The sequence below is a fragment of the Chionomys nivalis genome, chromosome 8, assembly GCF_950005125.1.
Source record: "Chionomys nivalis chromosome 8, mChiNiv1.1, whole genome shotgun sequence".
In the NCBI taxonomy this organism is placed as follows: Eukaryota; Metazoa; Chordata; class Mammalia; order Rodentia; family Cricetidae; genus Chionomys; species Chionomys nivalis.
This window is the reverse complement of record NC_080093.1, coordinates 2,213,075-2,228,492: the sequence shown is the minus strand read 5'-3', so window position 1 is coordinate 2,228,492 and position 15,418 is coordinate 2,213,075. Positions and strand designations below refer to the sequence as shown.

At 45.2% G+C, this 15,418-nt stretch overlaps 2 protein-coding genes across 5 annotated transcripts in view; one reads left to right on the top strand and one right to left on the bottom strand.

Moving 5' to 3' along the window:
* Positions 1-832, top strand: part of Eno4 (enolase 4) — a 32,005-nt gene extending 31,173 nt beyond the window's left edge. For 2 of the 3 annotated variants that reach the window (XM_057776991.1, XM_057776988.1), the window contains one exon: positions 569-832. In XM_057776991.1, the coding sequence (XP_057632974.1) occupies positions 569-714 (146 nt within the window). In that variant the 3' untranslated portion in view covers positions 715-832. Of the gene's footprint in view, positions 1-37 lie in introns of all 3 variants that reach the window. The other variant, XM_057776989.1, reaches the window with a different exon arrangement.
* Positions 833-3,577: 2,745 nt separating this feature from the next.
* Positions 3,578-15,418, bottom strand: part of Shtn1 (shootin 1) — a 103,580-nt gene continuing 91,739 nt past the window's right edge. The window contains exon 17 of one of the 2 annotated variants that reach the window (XM_057777189.1): positions 3,578-5,700. In XM_057777189.1, coding sequence (XP_057633172.1) covers positions 5,478-5,700 — 223 coding nt within the window. In that variant the 3' untranslated portion in view covers positions 3,578-5,477. Of the gene's footprint in view, positions 5,701-8,117; positions 8,764-15,418 lie in introns of those variants that run through there. The other variant, XR_009057552.1, reaches the window with a different exon arrangement.

Genomic DNA, 15,418 nt, shown 5'->3' with positions numbered 1-15,418 from the left:
TCATCTGTTTTTCATTCTGACTGTGCGGCCTTTGAAGACCTCTCCAATTTCCAGTCCCCCAGAACCGCTTCAGACCATCAAAAAGAACCCTGGGACACCGGAGGCCCAGCCACTTCTTAGGAGCTAGGCCAGTGCCCCTGGCATTCTGGAATGGATTAGGGCGATTAGTGAGAATTTCTCTAAAGCTGTTAGGCAAACACCAAGAACACCCCGAATTAGCAAAACAAACAGCTCCACTCCCACTTTTGAGGAAGCAATCTTGGCAAACTGTCAGCCACTAAAGTATGTTTGTTACTATATGTGGTTCTGCCTAGGATGGTCCCTGTCTGCCATGGTTTCCTTTGGGGTGGTTGGTGCTCCTTTGTATTCATGTGCAGGGCTGGCCTTTGCTGGTGTACTGAATGTCACAGTAGGTGTAACACAAACAGACCGGAGCAAGCATCAGGCTGTTCTGAGAATCTGGATCCTTTCTGGATGGGTCTGGTGATGACTTTTAATCCTGCCACACTCAACATCGAAATCAGGGCCACTGGTCAGGATGTAAACCTTATTTATTTATTTTAAATAGGTTTCAGTGAAGAACACAATTTTTCTTCCTTCCAAGAGGATGCTGAAAAGACACCAGAGGCTACTGCCACAATGGCGGAGGAAACTCTTGGGCCCCTGGACTCCATCTTCCCTACAGAAGTTGTGGAGGAATCAGCTAAGCCATGAGCCTCCTGGGGCTGGACTCTGGAGCATATCAACACCACAAGTGTTGGCTAGCCGGCGTGAAGTGTGTCTCCACGCTGGCTCGACTGCTAGCTCCACCAGTTTGGGCACGCTTTTTATTCTTTCAGCTTCACCATTGGATAAAGTAAACCTCTGGTGGTTTTACCTTAAGTTCCGTGAACTTCATTTTACAGCCATCACATTGCCATGGGGACACAGGTTCTACTGTCTAAATCTGAAGGTCCCGACTGAAGGCTAATACAGTGTGATGCTAGGCCCATACTCAGTCAGGCACTGTACCCTTCTCAAGTCAGAACAACTTCAATCGCTCCCAGTGCCCCACAGGCATCCACTGATTGTATTAGTACCTCTGCTAATTTCAGATGGTTTTCATAGCCAGCCACATGCACCAAGCACCACGGGGCAGCACCACAGGGCTGTCAGCAGCAACACTTTCTTTCCTCTTAGCTTCTTCCTACTCTTGATTGCCTTCCACCCATCCTTTCTTCTCAGGTTTTCGTCATTCCCTTATGACTTTCTCCTTAATCCTTTCTGGAACAGAGTTGGGTATAACTTAATAAGCACACTTGCAAATGGATATTCGTAGCAACGTCCAGTGCCCTCTTATTTACACCACAGCATGAAGAAAGGAGCAGCAAGTGGTTAAAACGATGATGACAAATTCATGTTGACAGACGCACCTCTTCTGTGAGTCAGTGCTGGGCTTTTAGCGAGAGTACCGAAGTGAATATTCAAACAAGGAGACAATAGCAGCCAACCCCTTACATTATCACGTCCTTTGTTAGGTGAGTTAGCACAAGGGCTGTTTGTAACTAAAGACTACATAAATCGCAGGGTCCTGGCCTGCAGCAGAATCATTTCAGTCCTGGCTTAAATAGTCTGTTTTGAGGAGAATGACCAAGGGAACATCATGTCCTTATGGGAGAGCCAGCCCCCTCCCTCTCAGCACTGCGATTTGAGATTGGCTCAGTGGCAGTCTCTTTGAAGCATGGCATGGGGAACTGGTAAGCATCATTCCAAGCCTGGGAAAATGTGTCACAGTTTGTGGTGGCCACTGTCTCTCCTGACACTTAACAACAAACAGTGGGGCAGAAGAAATTGAAAGGAAAATCCATTTTAAAGTCAGGATGGGGAAGAGGGGGTGTTTACCTGGCCCTAGCAGTTGTCCTCATGACATGAGTATGCCTTGCGATGGATATAAATTCTAACCATTGAAACCAGAGCGAAATAACGACCAGGTCAGTACCTTAGTGTCGGCCCAGAATGCACTCTGCTCATATTAGCTTTGCTGGAGGACAGTGCATCAACGGCTAGGTGTACTTTTCTTAGAGGGCTAAACACTGCCTCTCTTTGTTATTTATTCATTTTCTTATTTGCATGCTCCTTCCCTCTCTCTCCCCATTCTTCCCTTGCTGATAAAATACATAACATCATCTATAAAGAGATGAAAGGAATTCATCATAGCCTAGATTAAAAATGACCGTGCGATGGATATGAAGCCATTCCAGGGCTTCTATAACAGTAACAAATGGGCTACCCATCCTCCACAACTGTCCAAGTTGCTCTCTGCTGAAGGTGATTTGAACATAGTGGGTCTTTGCAAAAGCACTCCAGGATGTGTGTGAGACTGTGGTACAAGCTGTCGCTTGGCCAACATGCAACCTCAAGTGGTCTGGAAAGATGACCCACGGTCATGCTGACCTTCCCTGTGCAATAACCCTTTTACTGTTCATGAAAGTAGGGAATAAGTTACTTGGCAGAGCCATAATACACACACACACACACACACACACACACACACACACACACACGTACGCACACGTGCGCGCGCGCGCGCACACACACACACATACCCGGTTTAAGCAGACCAACCCTGTCAAGCAGATGCCCCAAGCTGGAAAACTAATGACTGACGGGACTTTGTGTGGGACTTGCTCAGACATAAGGGCTGCAGGCATCTTAATGAAAGTCCTTCCTCTCCCAGCAGAGGAGAGAGACATCATCCTTTACAGAGTGGCACAAAGGGCTGGCACGTCTCTGCGCGCCTGACTATGGCCACACAAGTGTCAGAAGCAGTCAAGAGAGCTACAGCAGAGACACATCTCATATCTTCAAAACAGAATGAATGTCCTGCTAGGGAAAAATGTGTGGTTCCTCCCAACTTGAAGACTGCAAGAGTTGAGCACACACATCCAAAAGCTCACCTTGAAGACAGAACAAACACACCACCTGCTTTGCCAACAGTCATCCTGCAAAGGGCAGAACCTTAAAGCTGAGGTGAAAATAAAAATAAAAAAAAACTGTAAGGAAAGAGTGAGCAAAGGTCTACGTCAAACACCTGTGTACTGCAGTCCTTTGCAAGGCGTTGTGGTACAGGGAAGGCAAACACACTTTCAAAAGTATGGAAGGCAAAGATGCTTTGAAAACACCAGGCATGGCTAGACACCTGGTCGAGCCAGCATATCTCACCTCGTGGTTAACTTCTGCTGGATGTGAGGTTGCTTTTAAACCGTGTTAATTCTGTTGACACTTGTGATGGAATGATATAGAAAGGTGGTGTGCCTGCTCTCATATTGCCAGATGCGTGTGAAATACACAGCAACAACCTGGTGGTAGACTCAAAAAACGTGGAAGAGAGCTGCTCAAAGCGAGCCGGCTCGTGAAGATTCCTGATGTTACCCGATCATATCACTCTTGGACCAAACCGTGCAGGACTGCGTTACCTGCGGCTGGGCAGGTAGGCTGGAAGCAGGAAGTTTGCCTAGCATACAAGAAGCAGAATTCTATTAAGTGACCCTCTAGGCTGAAGAACTTCAAGATGGCAATAACCACAACTGACCCTTAATGAGAAATCGTTGTGTGTCTCTTTTAATGTGTTGTGTTGAGGAGAGTTCAAATCACAGCACAGCGGAACCCATCTGAACAAACGAACCCACTTGCAGTGAGCATATCATTCAGTTATGCAAACACACGGTTGGAAAAAAATCACGTTTTAATTCCCCATGAGTAAACTGACAGGGAGTGATAAAATCAGCACTGAAGGAACACGGAAACAGTAAAACCTAATGAACCTACAGAAAGAATTGTCTCCAAAGTGAGGAAGTGTTCTCACCTGCCTCCCCACCGCCCAAGCCTACGCTAGCAGCACACGTGCAGGAACACAATAGGACACAACCACTGCAGTCGTTACTATCATTTCCTTCTGCCCTTAGGTGCTAAGCACCTGACAACTACATGCTGAGTCATGCTAACAAAACTAAGCCTTTCGCTTTCTTTAATAGTAAAATTACCATTACTGAGTCATTATCATAAAAAGTGCATTCAAGTACATTACCACTTATTTTAAATAAACACCAATTTTGAAACAATTGACTTGAAAATCTGCATAAGTTGTTTTTTTTTTTTAAATCCCTGATTACATTTCTATTTATTCCTCGTGGTAGTATGAAACATTGTATTTTTAGAAACTACCACTTAATTTCCTCTAAAAAAACAAAACAAAAAAGACCCATGTAATATAGAACGGCACTGAAGCAAGAAAAAAAAAGTGTGCTTGTCACTTATCTTCACTGTGCATAAAATCTGGAGTAAAATATGGTGCTTGTGCCACGTGAATGTGTGGGAAAACACAGGAGTATATGGTTTGCCAGGTTTGGGCTTCCATCTCATTGCTCTATTCAGCAGCCGGAACCCCGAAATCCCTGGCAAGCCTTGGACACAGGGGCATGTTTTTCACGTGTTTAAAGTAGTTAAATGTGATCAACTGAGAGCTAAGAGACCTTGAAGCTGGTTGCCACCTTGGAGCTCTCCCGTGGATGGTCTTAGCGCACCCTATAGTGATATTTTGTTTATGATCTAATAAAGTTTTCCTGAAGATCAGAGGGCAAAGCTAGCCACACTAGTCAGCTACACAGGCTGGGCAGTACTGGCACACACCTTTAATCCCAGCAGACACACTAGTTAGCCACAGAGGCCAGGCTGTGGTGGTGCACACCTTTAATCTCAGCACTAGACAGGAATATAAGGCAGGATGAGATAGGAACTCGCTCTGTTCAATAGAGGTTAAGAGTTCTCTAGTAGCTTGGCTCCTTTGCTTCTCTGATCATCAGGCAACTTTGACCATAAACAAAATATCCCTATAGCACTCTACAAAACAGAGATGCTACTGGGCCCACTGACTTCCAGGCTGCTTCAGTCTCCCCATCCAAAGAGCAGCACCCCAAAGAGGCTCCTTTAGGGAGCTTTTAGGTGGAGAATAAAGACTGTTTAGATGGAGTCTTGTAATGTGACCCAAACTGAAGTCCAGGCTCAAGCAATCCTCCTGCCTCCGTCTCCCTGGTGCTAGGGCTGCACGCAGAAGGATTGGATTAAAGTTTGGTGGCCTCTGTCTATCCAGTTTCTGGCAGCCACCTTGAATTTCATCATGGATACATTTGAAGAGTAGTGTGCACAATTCCCAACAAAGACATCAACACCCAAGTTTCCCGTCACCTTCTCGAAGAAGTCACACTCGACATAGAAACCAGAAAGAACCCTTACCCCATAAAGATAAAAAAAAAAAACTACCCAGAAGATGCATCTTGCTAAACAGCTTACTTATGTTTATACTTGCTACTTACAAGTGATACCAGCAAAGAAGTGTGTGGCCAGAACAAAGGAAGTGTCCAACGGTCCTTGACAGTAACCCAAATGAGCCACGTGCTTATGGACAAGGGCTCGCAAACACGCTGGCCTCTGGCTTCAGATCAGCAGCTGGAACTGTCCATCTCTCCCGCTTTCCCACGGCTGTCCTCCTTGTCTTCGGGCTGTACTTCACCTCCTTCCTCCTTGCATTGAGTTGGGTCTTTTGCAGCAGCCTGGTCTTTGGTTTGGGGTTCATGTGTGGAAACAGGATCTAAAACTACAACTGGCTCAGCTTGCTTCTCACTGCCCACACATTGTCTCCTGTATCCACCTTTACTGGGAGGCCTATAAGAGGAGAGAGTTAAATAGAAAACGTACTAAGCAGAGAAAACATTTGACTTTCAGATTCCTGGATTCAGGAAAATACAACAACAAAAAAAAACCCTCCTAAGTCTAACCAACATGCATAGCATGTAGTCTTTGAGATGCAAGCCATTAAAAAAAAAAAAAAAGAAGAAGCAGCTACTAGATTACATAATAGGAGCAGAAGGCCAGAAAAGAGAAGGCAGGAAAAGTCAAGGCGATTAACTACGGAAGTAGTACAAAGCCAGATGCACCTACCTGCTTAATGGCATACTCCTCTCAGGAAATACGCAGCCCTGGCTCCGCTGTGCATTCCCAAACCCTGCCCACGCCAGTCCTGCCCTACCTACCACCCTGGCTCAGCTAGAAAGAATTAAGCCCGTCCCCCACTCCCTCTTGCCCCCAGCACAGCTGTTTGCAGCTTAGCTGTGAAGAGCTGTGTGGAGAGGGTTGGGGATCACCCTGGCTCAGTGATGGGCAGATGAGAGTGGCAGCCAGCTGTGCCCACCACAGCCATTACCACCCAGGAGGGAGTCCCGACCTCAGGAGGAGGTGGGCGGAGAAAAGGGCTGCAGGGAGAGCTCAAGGAATAAGCTCCAACACCGCGATCGGAAACTTCTCTAACCAGGAGAATGTGGGACAGTTTCCTGTCCCTCGGAAGTGACCTCCCTTCTGATGCAAGAAGCTGCTGTTCTTCACGCCAGGCAGGTGGCATTTCCTTGTGGGAGCGGAGGTGTCCCTCAAACATATTCTCTTGCCAAGTGTCAGGCTGGGGCCGAGTCCTCTCAGAAGTCATGGTCAGCACCTGCCCTGGGTTGTCGATTCTGGGCTGCAGGACTTGCCTAGAGAAAGTCCAGCAGCTCTGATCTCTCAAGACGATTCTGGTCCTCCTGGCCAATTCCAGGATATGACTTTTTCCACCCCTGAGAACCATGAGTCAGGAAACCATGGAGAGAGCCTCATGTGTGATGGAGAGCTACTGCTTTGTCTGCTCACTGTTCTACGGTCAGCACCGATTCCCACTGCCCTGGCCTCCTGCAGGTCAGGTCTTCTGAGCTACTCTCATAGTGCTTCTCCCTTCCGGAACTTACCACAGTTAGATGTTTCTCGTCTGTCTCTCTGATAACATATGGGGCAGGGGCTGCCTAATTTCGTCTAAGATTCTATCCCCAGCACCTAGTGCTGATCACGTGTCAACAAATAAATAACAACACACTAGAGAAGATCCAGAGTGAAAGCTTTGGTGAGAGGAAAGCAGAAGGTCTCTTCTATGCATGGAAACAGAACAAGCCATCTCTTAGGGAAGGTGGCCTGCGTGACCTGCTCACAGAGCACCAAAGTCTGAACCCAAAGACCAAGCTTATCACTAAGAGCTCCTTCCAAATGCTCGAGAGTCGCTCTCTAGTTATCAGGTCATAGCAAAGGCATGACTTGACCATCACTCCGTGTGATTACCACATAGCATAGGGAGTAGAGAAAGGAAGGCGATCCTCAGGAACGGAGAGAACAAAGACCTTCTACTTCAAAACACCTTGCTACTAGGTCCTAGAGATGGGTTGGGATGCCGTTTTCTTGATAGTACCTGTTCCGGTCCAGGCGACAACTTAAAGCTCACTATCACAAAAGCAGAGCCACTGATAAGAGGAATGAGATCCCAGGCAACAGGGGACACTATCAGCTAATCTGTGGGAGTCTGCTGTCTCTATGCATGAAGTTAGGTGTAACTGGCAGAGCTTAAAGACAAGCTAGAAATGCATCTGTGTCTGACAAAGGCAGACCAGGCTGATGCACCAGCCCTGCAGGGCGAGCTGAGCCCTATCGCTTGGAACCGCACATGCATCAGCTCCAGGGAGTGGGCAAGCTGGCGAAGCTGGGAGGAGCTGCAGGATGGATCCACAGGCCGGTCACTGCCACATGCCAGTCAGGCGAGTTTGCACATCATGCCCTACATAAGCTATCCCAGAGATGGCTATACATGAACCTTCTCAGGGTATGTTACGACCTCACTTCTGCCTTGTTATATCTCATGCGCATTTCGCTCACGGCCAACCAGAAACTGGACACAAACCTCCCAGAAGGTAAAGCTGCAGCTTAGTTTTAGTCTGCAGGTCAAGTCCAGTCGGCTTCACCAGCTTGCCTGTGAGCCCCTGCTGTCAGCCAGCCAGTCTGCCGGAGCATGCAAAGGTGTTATCTCTCATTCCGCCACTCGGAGAGAGCAACTACCACCAGTTCATACCGACCTTGGCCGTTCCGATGGACTACTGTGTGTTTGCAAGTCCCTGTGTGTCTGCAGGCGAAGGATGGTTAACAACTCCTAGCAAAAGCTGTCTTCATCAGCTGGGGCTTAGACATTTCCAGGAAGTGCTCTCAGCATCCTGTGGCAGCAACACACAGGCTGATTGAGCTGAAACCTCGTACTGTGGGGTTGAGACAGTTTTGGGACTGTCTCTGTCACTGTTTATCTGTCCTCAAGCTGCTTATCTGCATTGTCATCTGAGAGGTCATTCGCTGGCCAGCCTGAGAACCCCAACCCCATGGGCACAGTGGCACTGCCCGGGAACCCCAGAGCAAGGTGGACAGGGATGAGAACCTGGCCTAAGAGCACGCTGGCTGCTCATGAATAGCAGAGACAGTGCAACAGTCTGAGCTGCCTCTTTCTGCCTACTCCTTAACGTTGAGCTATTTCCCAAATATAACGTTGGTGCCGCAGGCTAACTGTGGACACTTTTACCAGTGTGCTTCCATTTTTTCCACCTGCAACTTTCAAATCAGCAAGGGTCAAAGCCCACCGCTCCAGCTGCAGTTTGTAGACCTTCCTGGTTTGATATCACTAGGTCCCTTGGAGAGCTGCTCAAAGCTCCAGGGATGAGAAGCCATCCTCCCAGGGCGACCTTCTCCTTCTATCCCCATGGTGTCACTCCAGACTCACTCAGGAGACAGGGCTCTGAGTATGCTGCATGCCGGTGTGGAATTATTTAGACTCGGTAAATCGAGGCGGGAGGACGTGTCCTGAACGTGGGCACCACCATTCCCTGGGCTTGTATCCTGAACCGAATAACAGGGAGAAAGAGCCGACCTGAGTGTTCATTGTCTGCCCCACTGCTTCCTAACTGTGGATGCAACGAGAAAAGCTGTCTCAACCTCCAGCCACCACATCTCCCCTTTCACGATGGGCTAACTCTACCTTCAAACTGAACCCGAATTAGTCCTTTCTGAGCACAAATAAGCAACTAAAGTTCATACACATAAAAAGCGTGGCAGCCTTTCTCTTGAGGAGCAGAATCAGTAAAGCAAAATTGCTGAGTCACAGAGAGTGAGGAAGACTGTGAATCAGTCCATCTCTCCCCTGTCAGATGCACCCTCCAGGGGAACAAGGGAAGCTTCTACCCATGCCCTGGCACAGAGCCTGGATCTGCTGTCTTGGCCCAAACTGCAGAATTTTAGCCAGGATTTCTCTTCTTTTCCCAAAGACTTGTTATCTGTGATCCACTCAAACAGACCTTACCCATGGGTCATTCTGGACCACGTGTTCAACAGTTGTTTTCAGACAAAAACAAGGAAAAGCTAGGATTCAGGAAGAGCCAGAAGAAAGGGCTCTGGCAAGTGAACTTCAGCTCCCGCCCTATGCTGGTGAAAGGAGGGATTGGACCCCAAACCATACTGAACCTGCCTCCAACAGTCTTCACCACAGCTGAACTTGGTAAAGGGATTCGGTGATTTCTCAGTCTGTGTAACAGGAGACTCTCGGAAGAGAAGCACTCTGCGCCCCCCACCCCAAAGCCCATCACTGTTTGCATTCAATGACAATTCCTTTCAAAATCAACTTTCTACCTCCCACTTATATTCCAAAACATTCTAGCTAACATTTCGGCTGCAATTCAAATTAACTAATGCCCCAAAGAGCCCCTAATCGACACGGTTCTGAGCTCAATTGAATACAATCAAAGCTCAGGAAATGAAGGGGGAATGCTTATTTCATGCAAATTCTGAATATCGCTCCAGCTTAATCTTACTGATAATATAAAGGTGGGACATTTTGAACATTACAGTGAATGAAACCTTTAAGCGGTGAGAGTTATTTTATAAAATGCTACCTCTGAAAAGCTGATTGCCAAACAGTATAAAAATGGTTTGAGGCATAAATGCCAAGTTCATTTCTATTTCACTTCCGAGGTAACTATCTCTCAAATCGCAACAGCTGGACTATTTAACACAATCTGGTGAATCACAGCACAGCGCTTCTCTGGGCTCCCAGTGGGACGTCTGCATTAGTCCGTGGCAGCCATCCAACAAATGACGTACAGCGGCCCGTCTGAACTCTGTTTCATTGACAATGAAAACGGGTAAAACGACAACCATATTTACCACCTTCAAGGATGGAAAATGGAAAGATTTAAATTTGTCTTTATAAAGGAGTTTTCTGGTAAAACTCCAAAGAGGAAGTCGGTTTCTGTCTCCCTAGAGTAAAAACAAGTCTTGCCTTCTCCCCCCTCCTTCCCATCCCTGCCCTCAGTTAGCCGAGCAGTAGAGAGAAGTACCGTTATTGAGGCTCAATGTTCATTGTTTCTTCCAGAAACTCTTGTTTTCAGAAACATTACATCTTAGACATAAGCTGGGAATTTCTAATCGCTAGCAAGTTTCACACTTGTGTAACTGGAGGCAGAACAAAGCTTCAAGAGTTTTGGTTTTGTGTACTTTTTAAAAATTGCATTTCATCTGTGTCTGTCAGTTTGACTCTGCTTTTACTAGTAGGAAGACAGATTAAAGTTTAGAAAGTGTTCCTTGCCTCCGGATTAAACAGGTTCCTTTTGGCACAGGTAACAATAGCTGGGGAAAGATCCCGTGCCCACATTCTGCAAAATTTTCCTTTAGTTTTTTTTTTTTTTTTTTTTTTTAACTACCATGCAGTTTATGTCCCAGCCCATGGTGGTCCCCGCCAAGGCTATAACAGCTTGTTTATTCTGCTAATGTCAGCCAGACCAAGGACAAGTAATAGGTTATGAACCTGGACAGCCCTCACTGGTAAAGCCATGTAGGCAACCCATGAACTCATTACAAAACACTTTTTGTAACATATGATGCTTTTCTTTCGATGCTGGGTTGGTTTTTTACTGTTTTGTTTTATTTTCTTTCAATAATTTTGCACAGCTTTTAGTTCTTATGAAAATTTCATTTAGATCCTAGGTATTTAAGAACTTAGTGTTATTTACAAGAAATATGTTAAAAGACACACAGTCTTCCACAGCAGTCACTAGAGTGAACTCTGGCTCCTTGCAAACAAGCTGGGCACAACACACATTTTCAAACATACATACATTTTAAGTTTTCCTTTCAATTTACTACATTTTGTACATCAAACTTTTAAGATAGGACTGAGAAGGAATTCTGTTTGTTACCTTATACTGTCCTGTACTACCATGACATGATAAAGTATATTGCCAGTGAAATGTGTTTTATCTGGTTTAAGAAGTTGAATGGGTTTATCCCAGGATCTGAAATTGCTTTTTCCATCTTGGAAGTTATTTTTCTTTCAATCAAAACAGAACAAAACAAAACTTCACTCTTCCCTAGGAAGCACAAATAAAAGGAAATATAAACACTGTTAAGAAACAGTTTTTAAAAACCTACAAAGTACCAAGGGCAATTTGCAGAAATGATACATTTTAGACAAAGTCCTGTAAAATCGGAACCCTTGTAACTGGAAGCAAACATTAAGAGGCGATTAATTCTTTGAGAGAGTGGAGAATTACTCAGCAGCACTTGAACAGTAATTTTGAGATTTACTCAACGGTATTTTACCAGTCATTTCTTCACTAGGTGTAATACATCCTGAACAATTAATCTGGAAGAAGTTGCTGTCTGTACAGCCCCTCGGAACACTGAGACAATACCAGGGCTGAGCTTTCCGGCAGTCCCCAGGATAACTCCTGGTGTGGGGAAGAAGAAAAGACCAAGTTGGGGGATCTCAGCTTCCAGAGCATCCAGTTGTTCGGCTAATTTTGTTGTTAAAACTTAATTGTCCATGTACCAGTGCACACGGGGCTCCATTGTGGTCTGGCTCTGTGGAACAGAGCCATTTCCTGCAGTGTCTGTACACAATTCAGCAGGGCTAAGATTACAGCTGCGCGCCCAGCAAATCCTTTAATTGTATAAGAGCATCAGATTAAGCAGGAACGTCCATGCGGCTCACTCTGCTAGTAGACTCTTCTCGGAAATAAATGTTTACGAAGTACAGGGAAGGTGCCTTCCTCCCCGTCTCCTCAATGCAGAGCCTACACACAGACAGACAGACAGACACACAGAGAAGCACACACACTTACACACACACATATGCACACATACACACTCAGACACACACAGGCACGCACATACAGACGTGCACACACATTTAGACACACACACACACACCCCAGAAAGAGAAAGAGGAAAAGGAAGTGATGAGGAATCGAGGGCTGAAAGTAACCAGAAGAAAGCACCCTGCTTCCCCCACAGGGACAGGCATCTTCCCTGTCCTCCATCTGAATAAAATGTTGACCCAAGCCTCCCTGAAAAGATGGTTATATGGCCAACAAATAATGCTTGCCCCGCTGAGACCAATGTTAGAAAGATTTTACATGAAGTTGCTCTAAAAGTAAGTTTAAGAATAGAAATTTCTATTTGAGAACATATTTTAAAAGCTGAAACTCTTCCTCCTCCGATTGTGAAAACCAGTACTTTTCCATTTCATTTTTAAACATTAGATTCACACTAGAAATAACAAATAAAACTGAAAAGACGAGTTAGAGGTCAAACAATGATTAAAAAAATCAATCCGATTTTTAATTAAAAACTCGAAAGGCAATTAGACTTTTTTTTCCCTCTGTCATGAAAAGGTTTGACTGGTCACACCAACCAAGAGACATCTAAAATTTCTCTTCTATCAGCTACCCTCCCTATTCAGAAAATGGGTTACATAGGGTGAGCTCTTGCTAGAATAGATCTGTATGGGGCCAAATGTCACAGGTATTTAGAGATACCACAGATCAGGAAATTAAATGTAAATTAAAATAAAAAATGGTTTCACTAGAAAAGGACACTTTCCTATTGAAATTGAAGTCCTATAATTGCTACATGGGTTTTGTGATTTTCTTTTTAATTCTCCAAGGGCAGAAAGTGACCTGTGTTGAACCTCCTAAACAAAAAAGCAAGCTAACTGTCTGCCTGGCGGCTCAAAGGGATATTTAAAAGAGCTTGAAGCTTCCAGGGTGGGAGGGTCTGGGACTCAGAAGAGCGGATGCTTTAGAAATGTGTTGGCTAGAGGAGTCTCCAGGAACTGTGCTTAAAATGACCAAGAGAAGAGGGGCAGTCTGGGAAATCACTGCCTATCACTCCCCAGTCGTGGGGTTCCATGTGACTCTGACTTTCAGTCGCAAATGAAAAGTCACCTTTGGGGACGTTGTTGTTTAACTGCAATTCCTTGGAGGATATTCACTTTTGGGAAAGTAATTCATGGGCAGAGAAAGCCCAGTTCAGACCAGCAGAGTCACTTCCAGATGAGGCTGGTTCAGAGACGAAAAACAAAAATGGTGACAGCAGGAGATGCTCACACCTCTGCTTGGTTTGTGAGGTAGAGATCGGTGAGATCTGCTCAGCTTTTCCTCCACATGGAAGACTCACCTGCTCCTCCACTCCTGCTCCACACACACACACACACACACACACACACACACACACACACACTACCATACATACACTTCAGACCCAGACCAAAGTTCTAAAAAGGCAAACCATAAACTGAAAATAATGATCAGCTGGGCAGTGGTGGTACACATCTTTAGTCTCAGCACTCGGGGGCAGAGACAGGTGGACCTCTGTGAGTTCAAGGCCAGTCTGGTCTACCGACTGATTTTTTAGGACATCCAGGGTTACACAAAGAAACCCTGTCTCGAAAAACAAAAAGGAAAGAAAGAAAGGAAGGAAGGAAGGAAGGAAGGAAGGAAGGAAGGAAGGAAGGAAGGAAGGAAGGAAGGAAGGAAGGAAGGAAGAAAGAAAACCTGTCTCAAAAACCTCCAATAAAATGATGATGATGATGATGGTGATCAAACGCACCAGAGGCTAGAGAATTCATGATTTTAAAGCAAACGGTGTCACGGGCATCTTTCCCTCACATCGCTGTAGTATGTTACCACTTACTAACATCCCTTTCTGATCCCCTGCTCAGAGGCAGATATAGTCAATATAGCAAGTCTGAAACATCCAGGACAGTTTTTAAAAGCTGTGTAAATGAGGGTTGGGGAAGTGGCTCAGTGGGTAACAGGAGTGTTTCCTGTACAAGCATCAGGACATGAATTCAAATCCTTAGCAATCAAGTAAAAGCTGGAGATGACTTTGTATGCCGAGACTCGGCAGGAGAGAGCACAGACAGCAAGATTCCTGGTCAAAACGGCAAGCTTCTGGCTCGACGAGGAACCATGTCTTAATGTCGTTGAGTGGAGAGTGATAAAAAGATATTCAATATTCTTCACTGGCTTCTGCAGGCAATGCATCAGCATGCACGCAACACACACGCGCACATGCATGCAAAAGAGGAAACCAACAAAAGACTAAAATAGTTGGTATTGTGATAGACCGATTTCCCAAGCTTTTTTTTTTTTTTTTTTTTTGGTTTTTCAAGACAAACCACAGGGTTTCTCTGTGGTTTTGGAGCCTGTCCTGGAACTAGCTCTTGTAGACCAGGCTGGTCTTGAACTCACAGAGATCCGCCTGCCTCTGCCTCCCGAGTGCTGGGATTAAAGGCATGCGCCACCACCGCCTGGTCCAAGCTTATCTTTATATTATTGAAGAGTACCCTTTTATTGGCGGTATGGAAAAATTAGAACAATCTCTTCCCAATCCTTCGTTAAGACTACTTGCTAGCCAGAGTGGCTGTTTCAGAATGCTTTGCACTTCTGGGAAACACCAGAACTTTCCCATTGCTCAGGATGGACATAGGAAGACAAAACAGAAAAGCTGACGTGATGAGTATGTCCGGTCAGAGAGCAGGCTTCAAGGAGCAATTTAACTGCAGAAACTCTACCTTCTACAAGGAACATCTCATGTAAGTCTCCTTTCTTCCCTAACCTCTTAATACACTGGATGTGCTCGATCAGGATTTGAAAGGCATGAGCTTTGCAGAATTTAGAGTTACGTTATTAATTATTAATAACTATTAAGCAGAAGCATAATTTTGGGCGATTTGTTTACTTCCTGAGCCACTGTTCACTCATGTACAAAATGGGAATAATGTCCATTCTATAGGTTTGGGATGAATAAAAGAACACATGAAAATACCTGGTTTAACGAATGTTGGTGAGAAACAGTATCAATGACTAAACATTATAGAAGCAAATCCCTAAATCTTCAGCCCCCAAACTGGAAAAATGGTCTCCATACATCCTGCCTACTAAGGTTTGGACATTCCTCTCAATATGTATTATTTTAGTGTGAATGTCTATTGACAAAAAGGAAATACTGAGTAAAGCACACACATGATGGTGTGGTATGGGCTTTTCCTGAAACCATATTTTCCCAGAAAATGCACATGTATTATTGAGAACATCCAATTTATACATATTGGTGACAACAGATTTAAAATGTTTGGGACACCCTGCACAGGATTAAGATGGAGGACAAGGTCACCCAAACAGGCATTTGGGTATCTCATATTTACTGTTGAACTTAT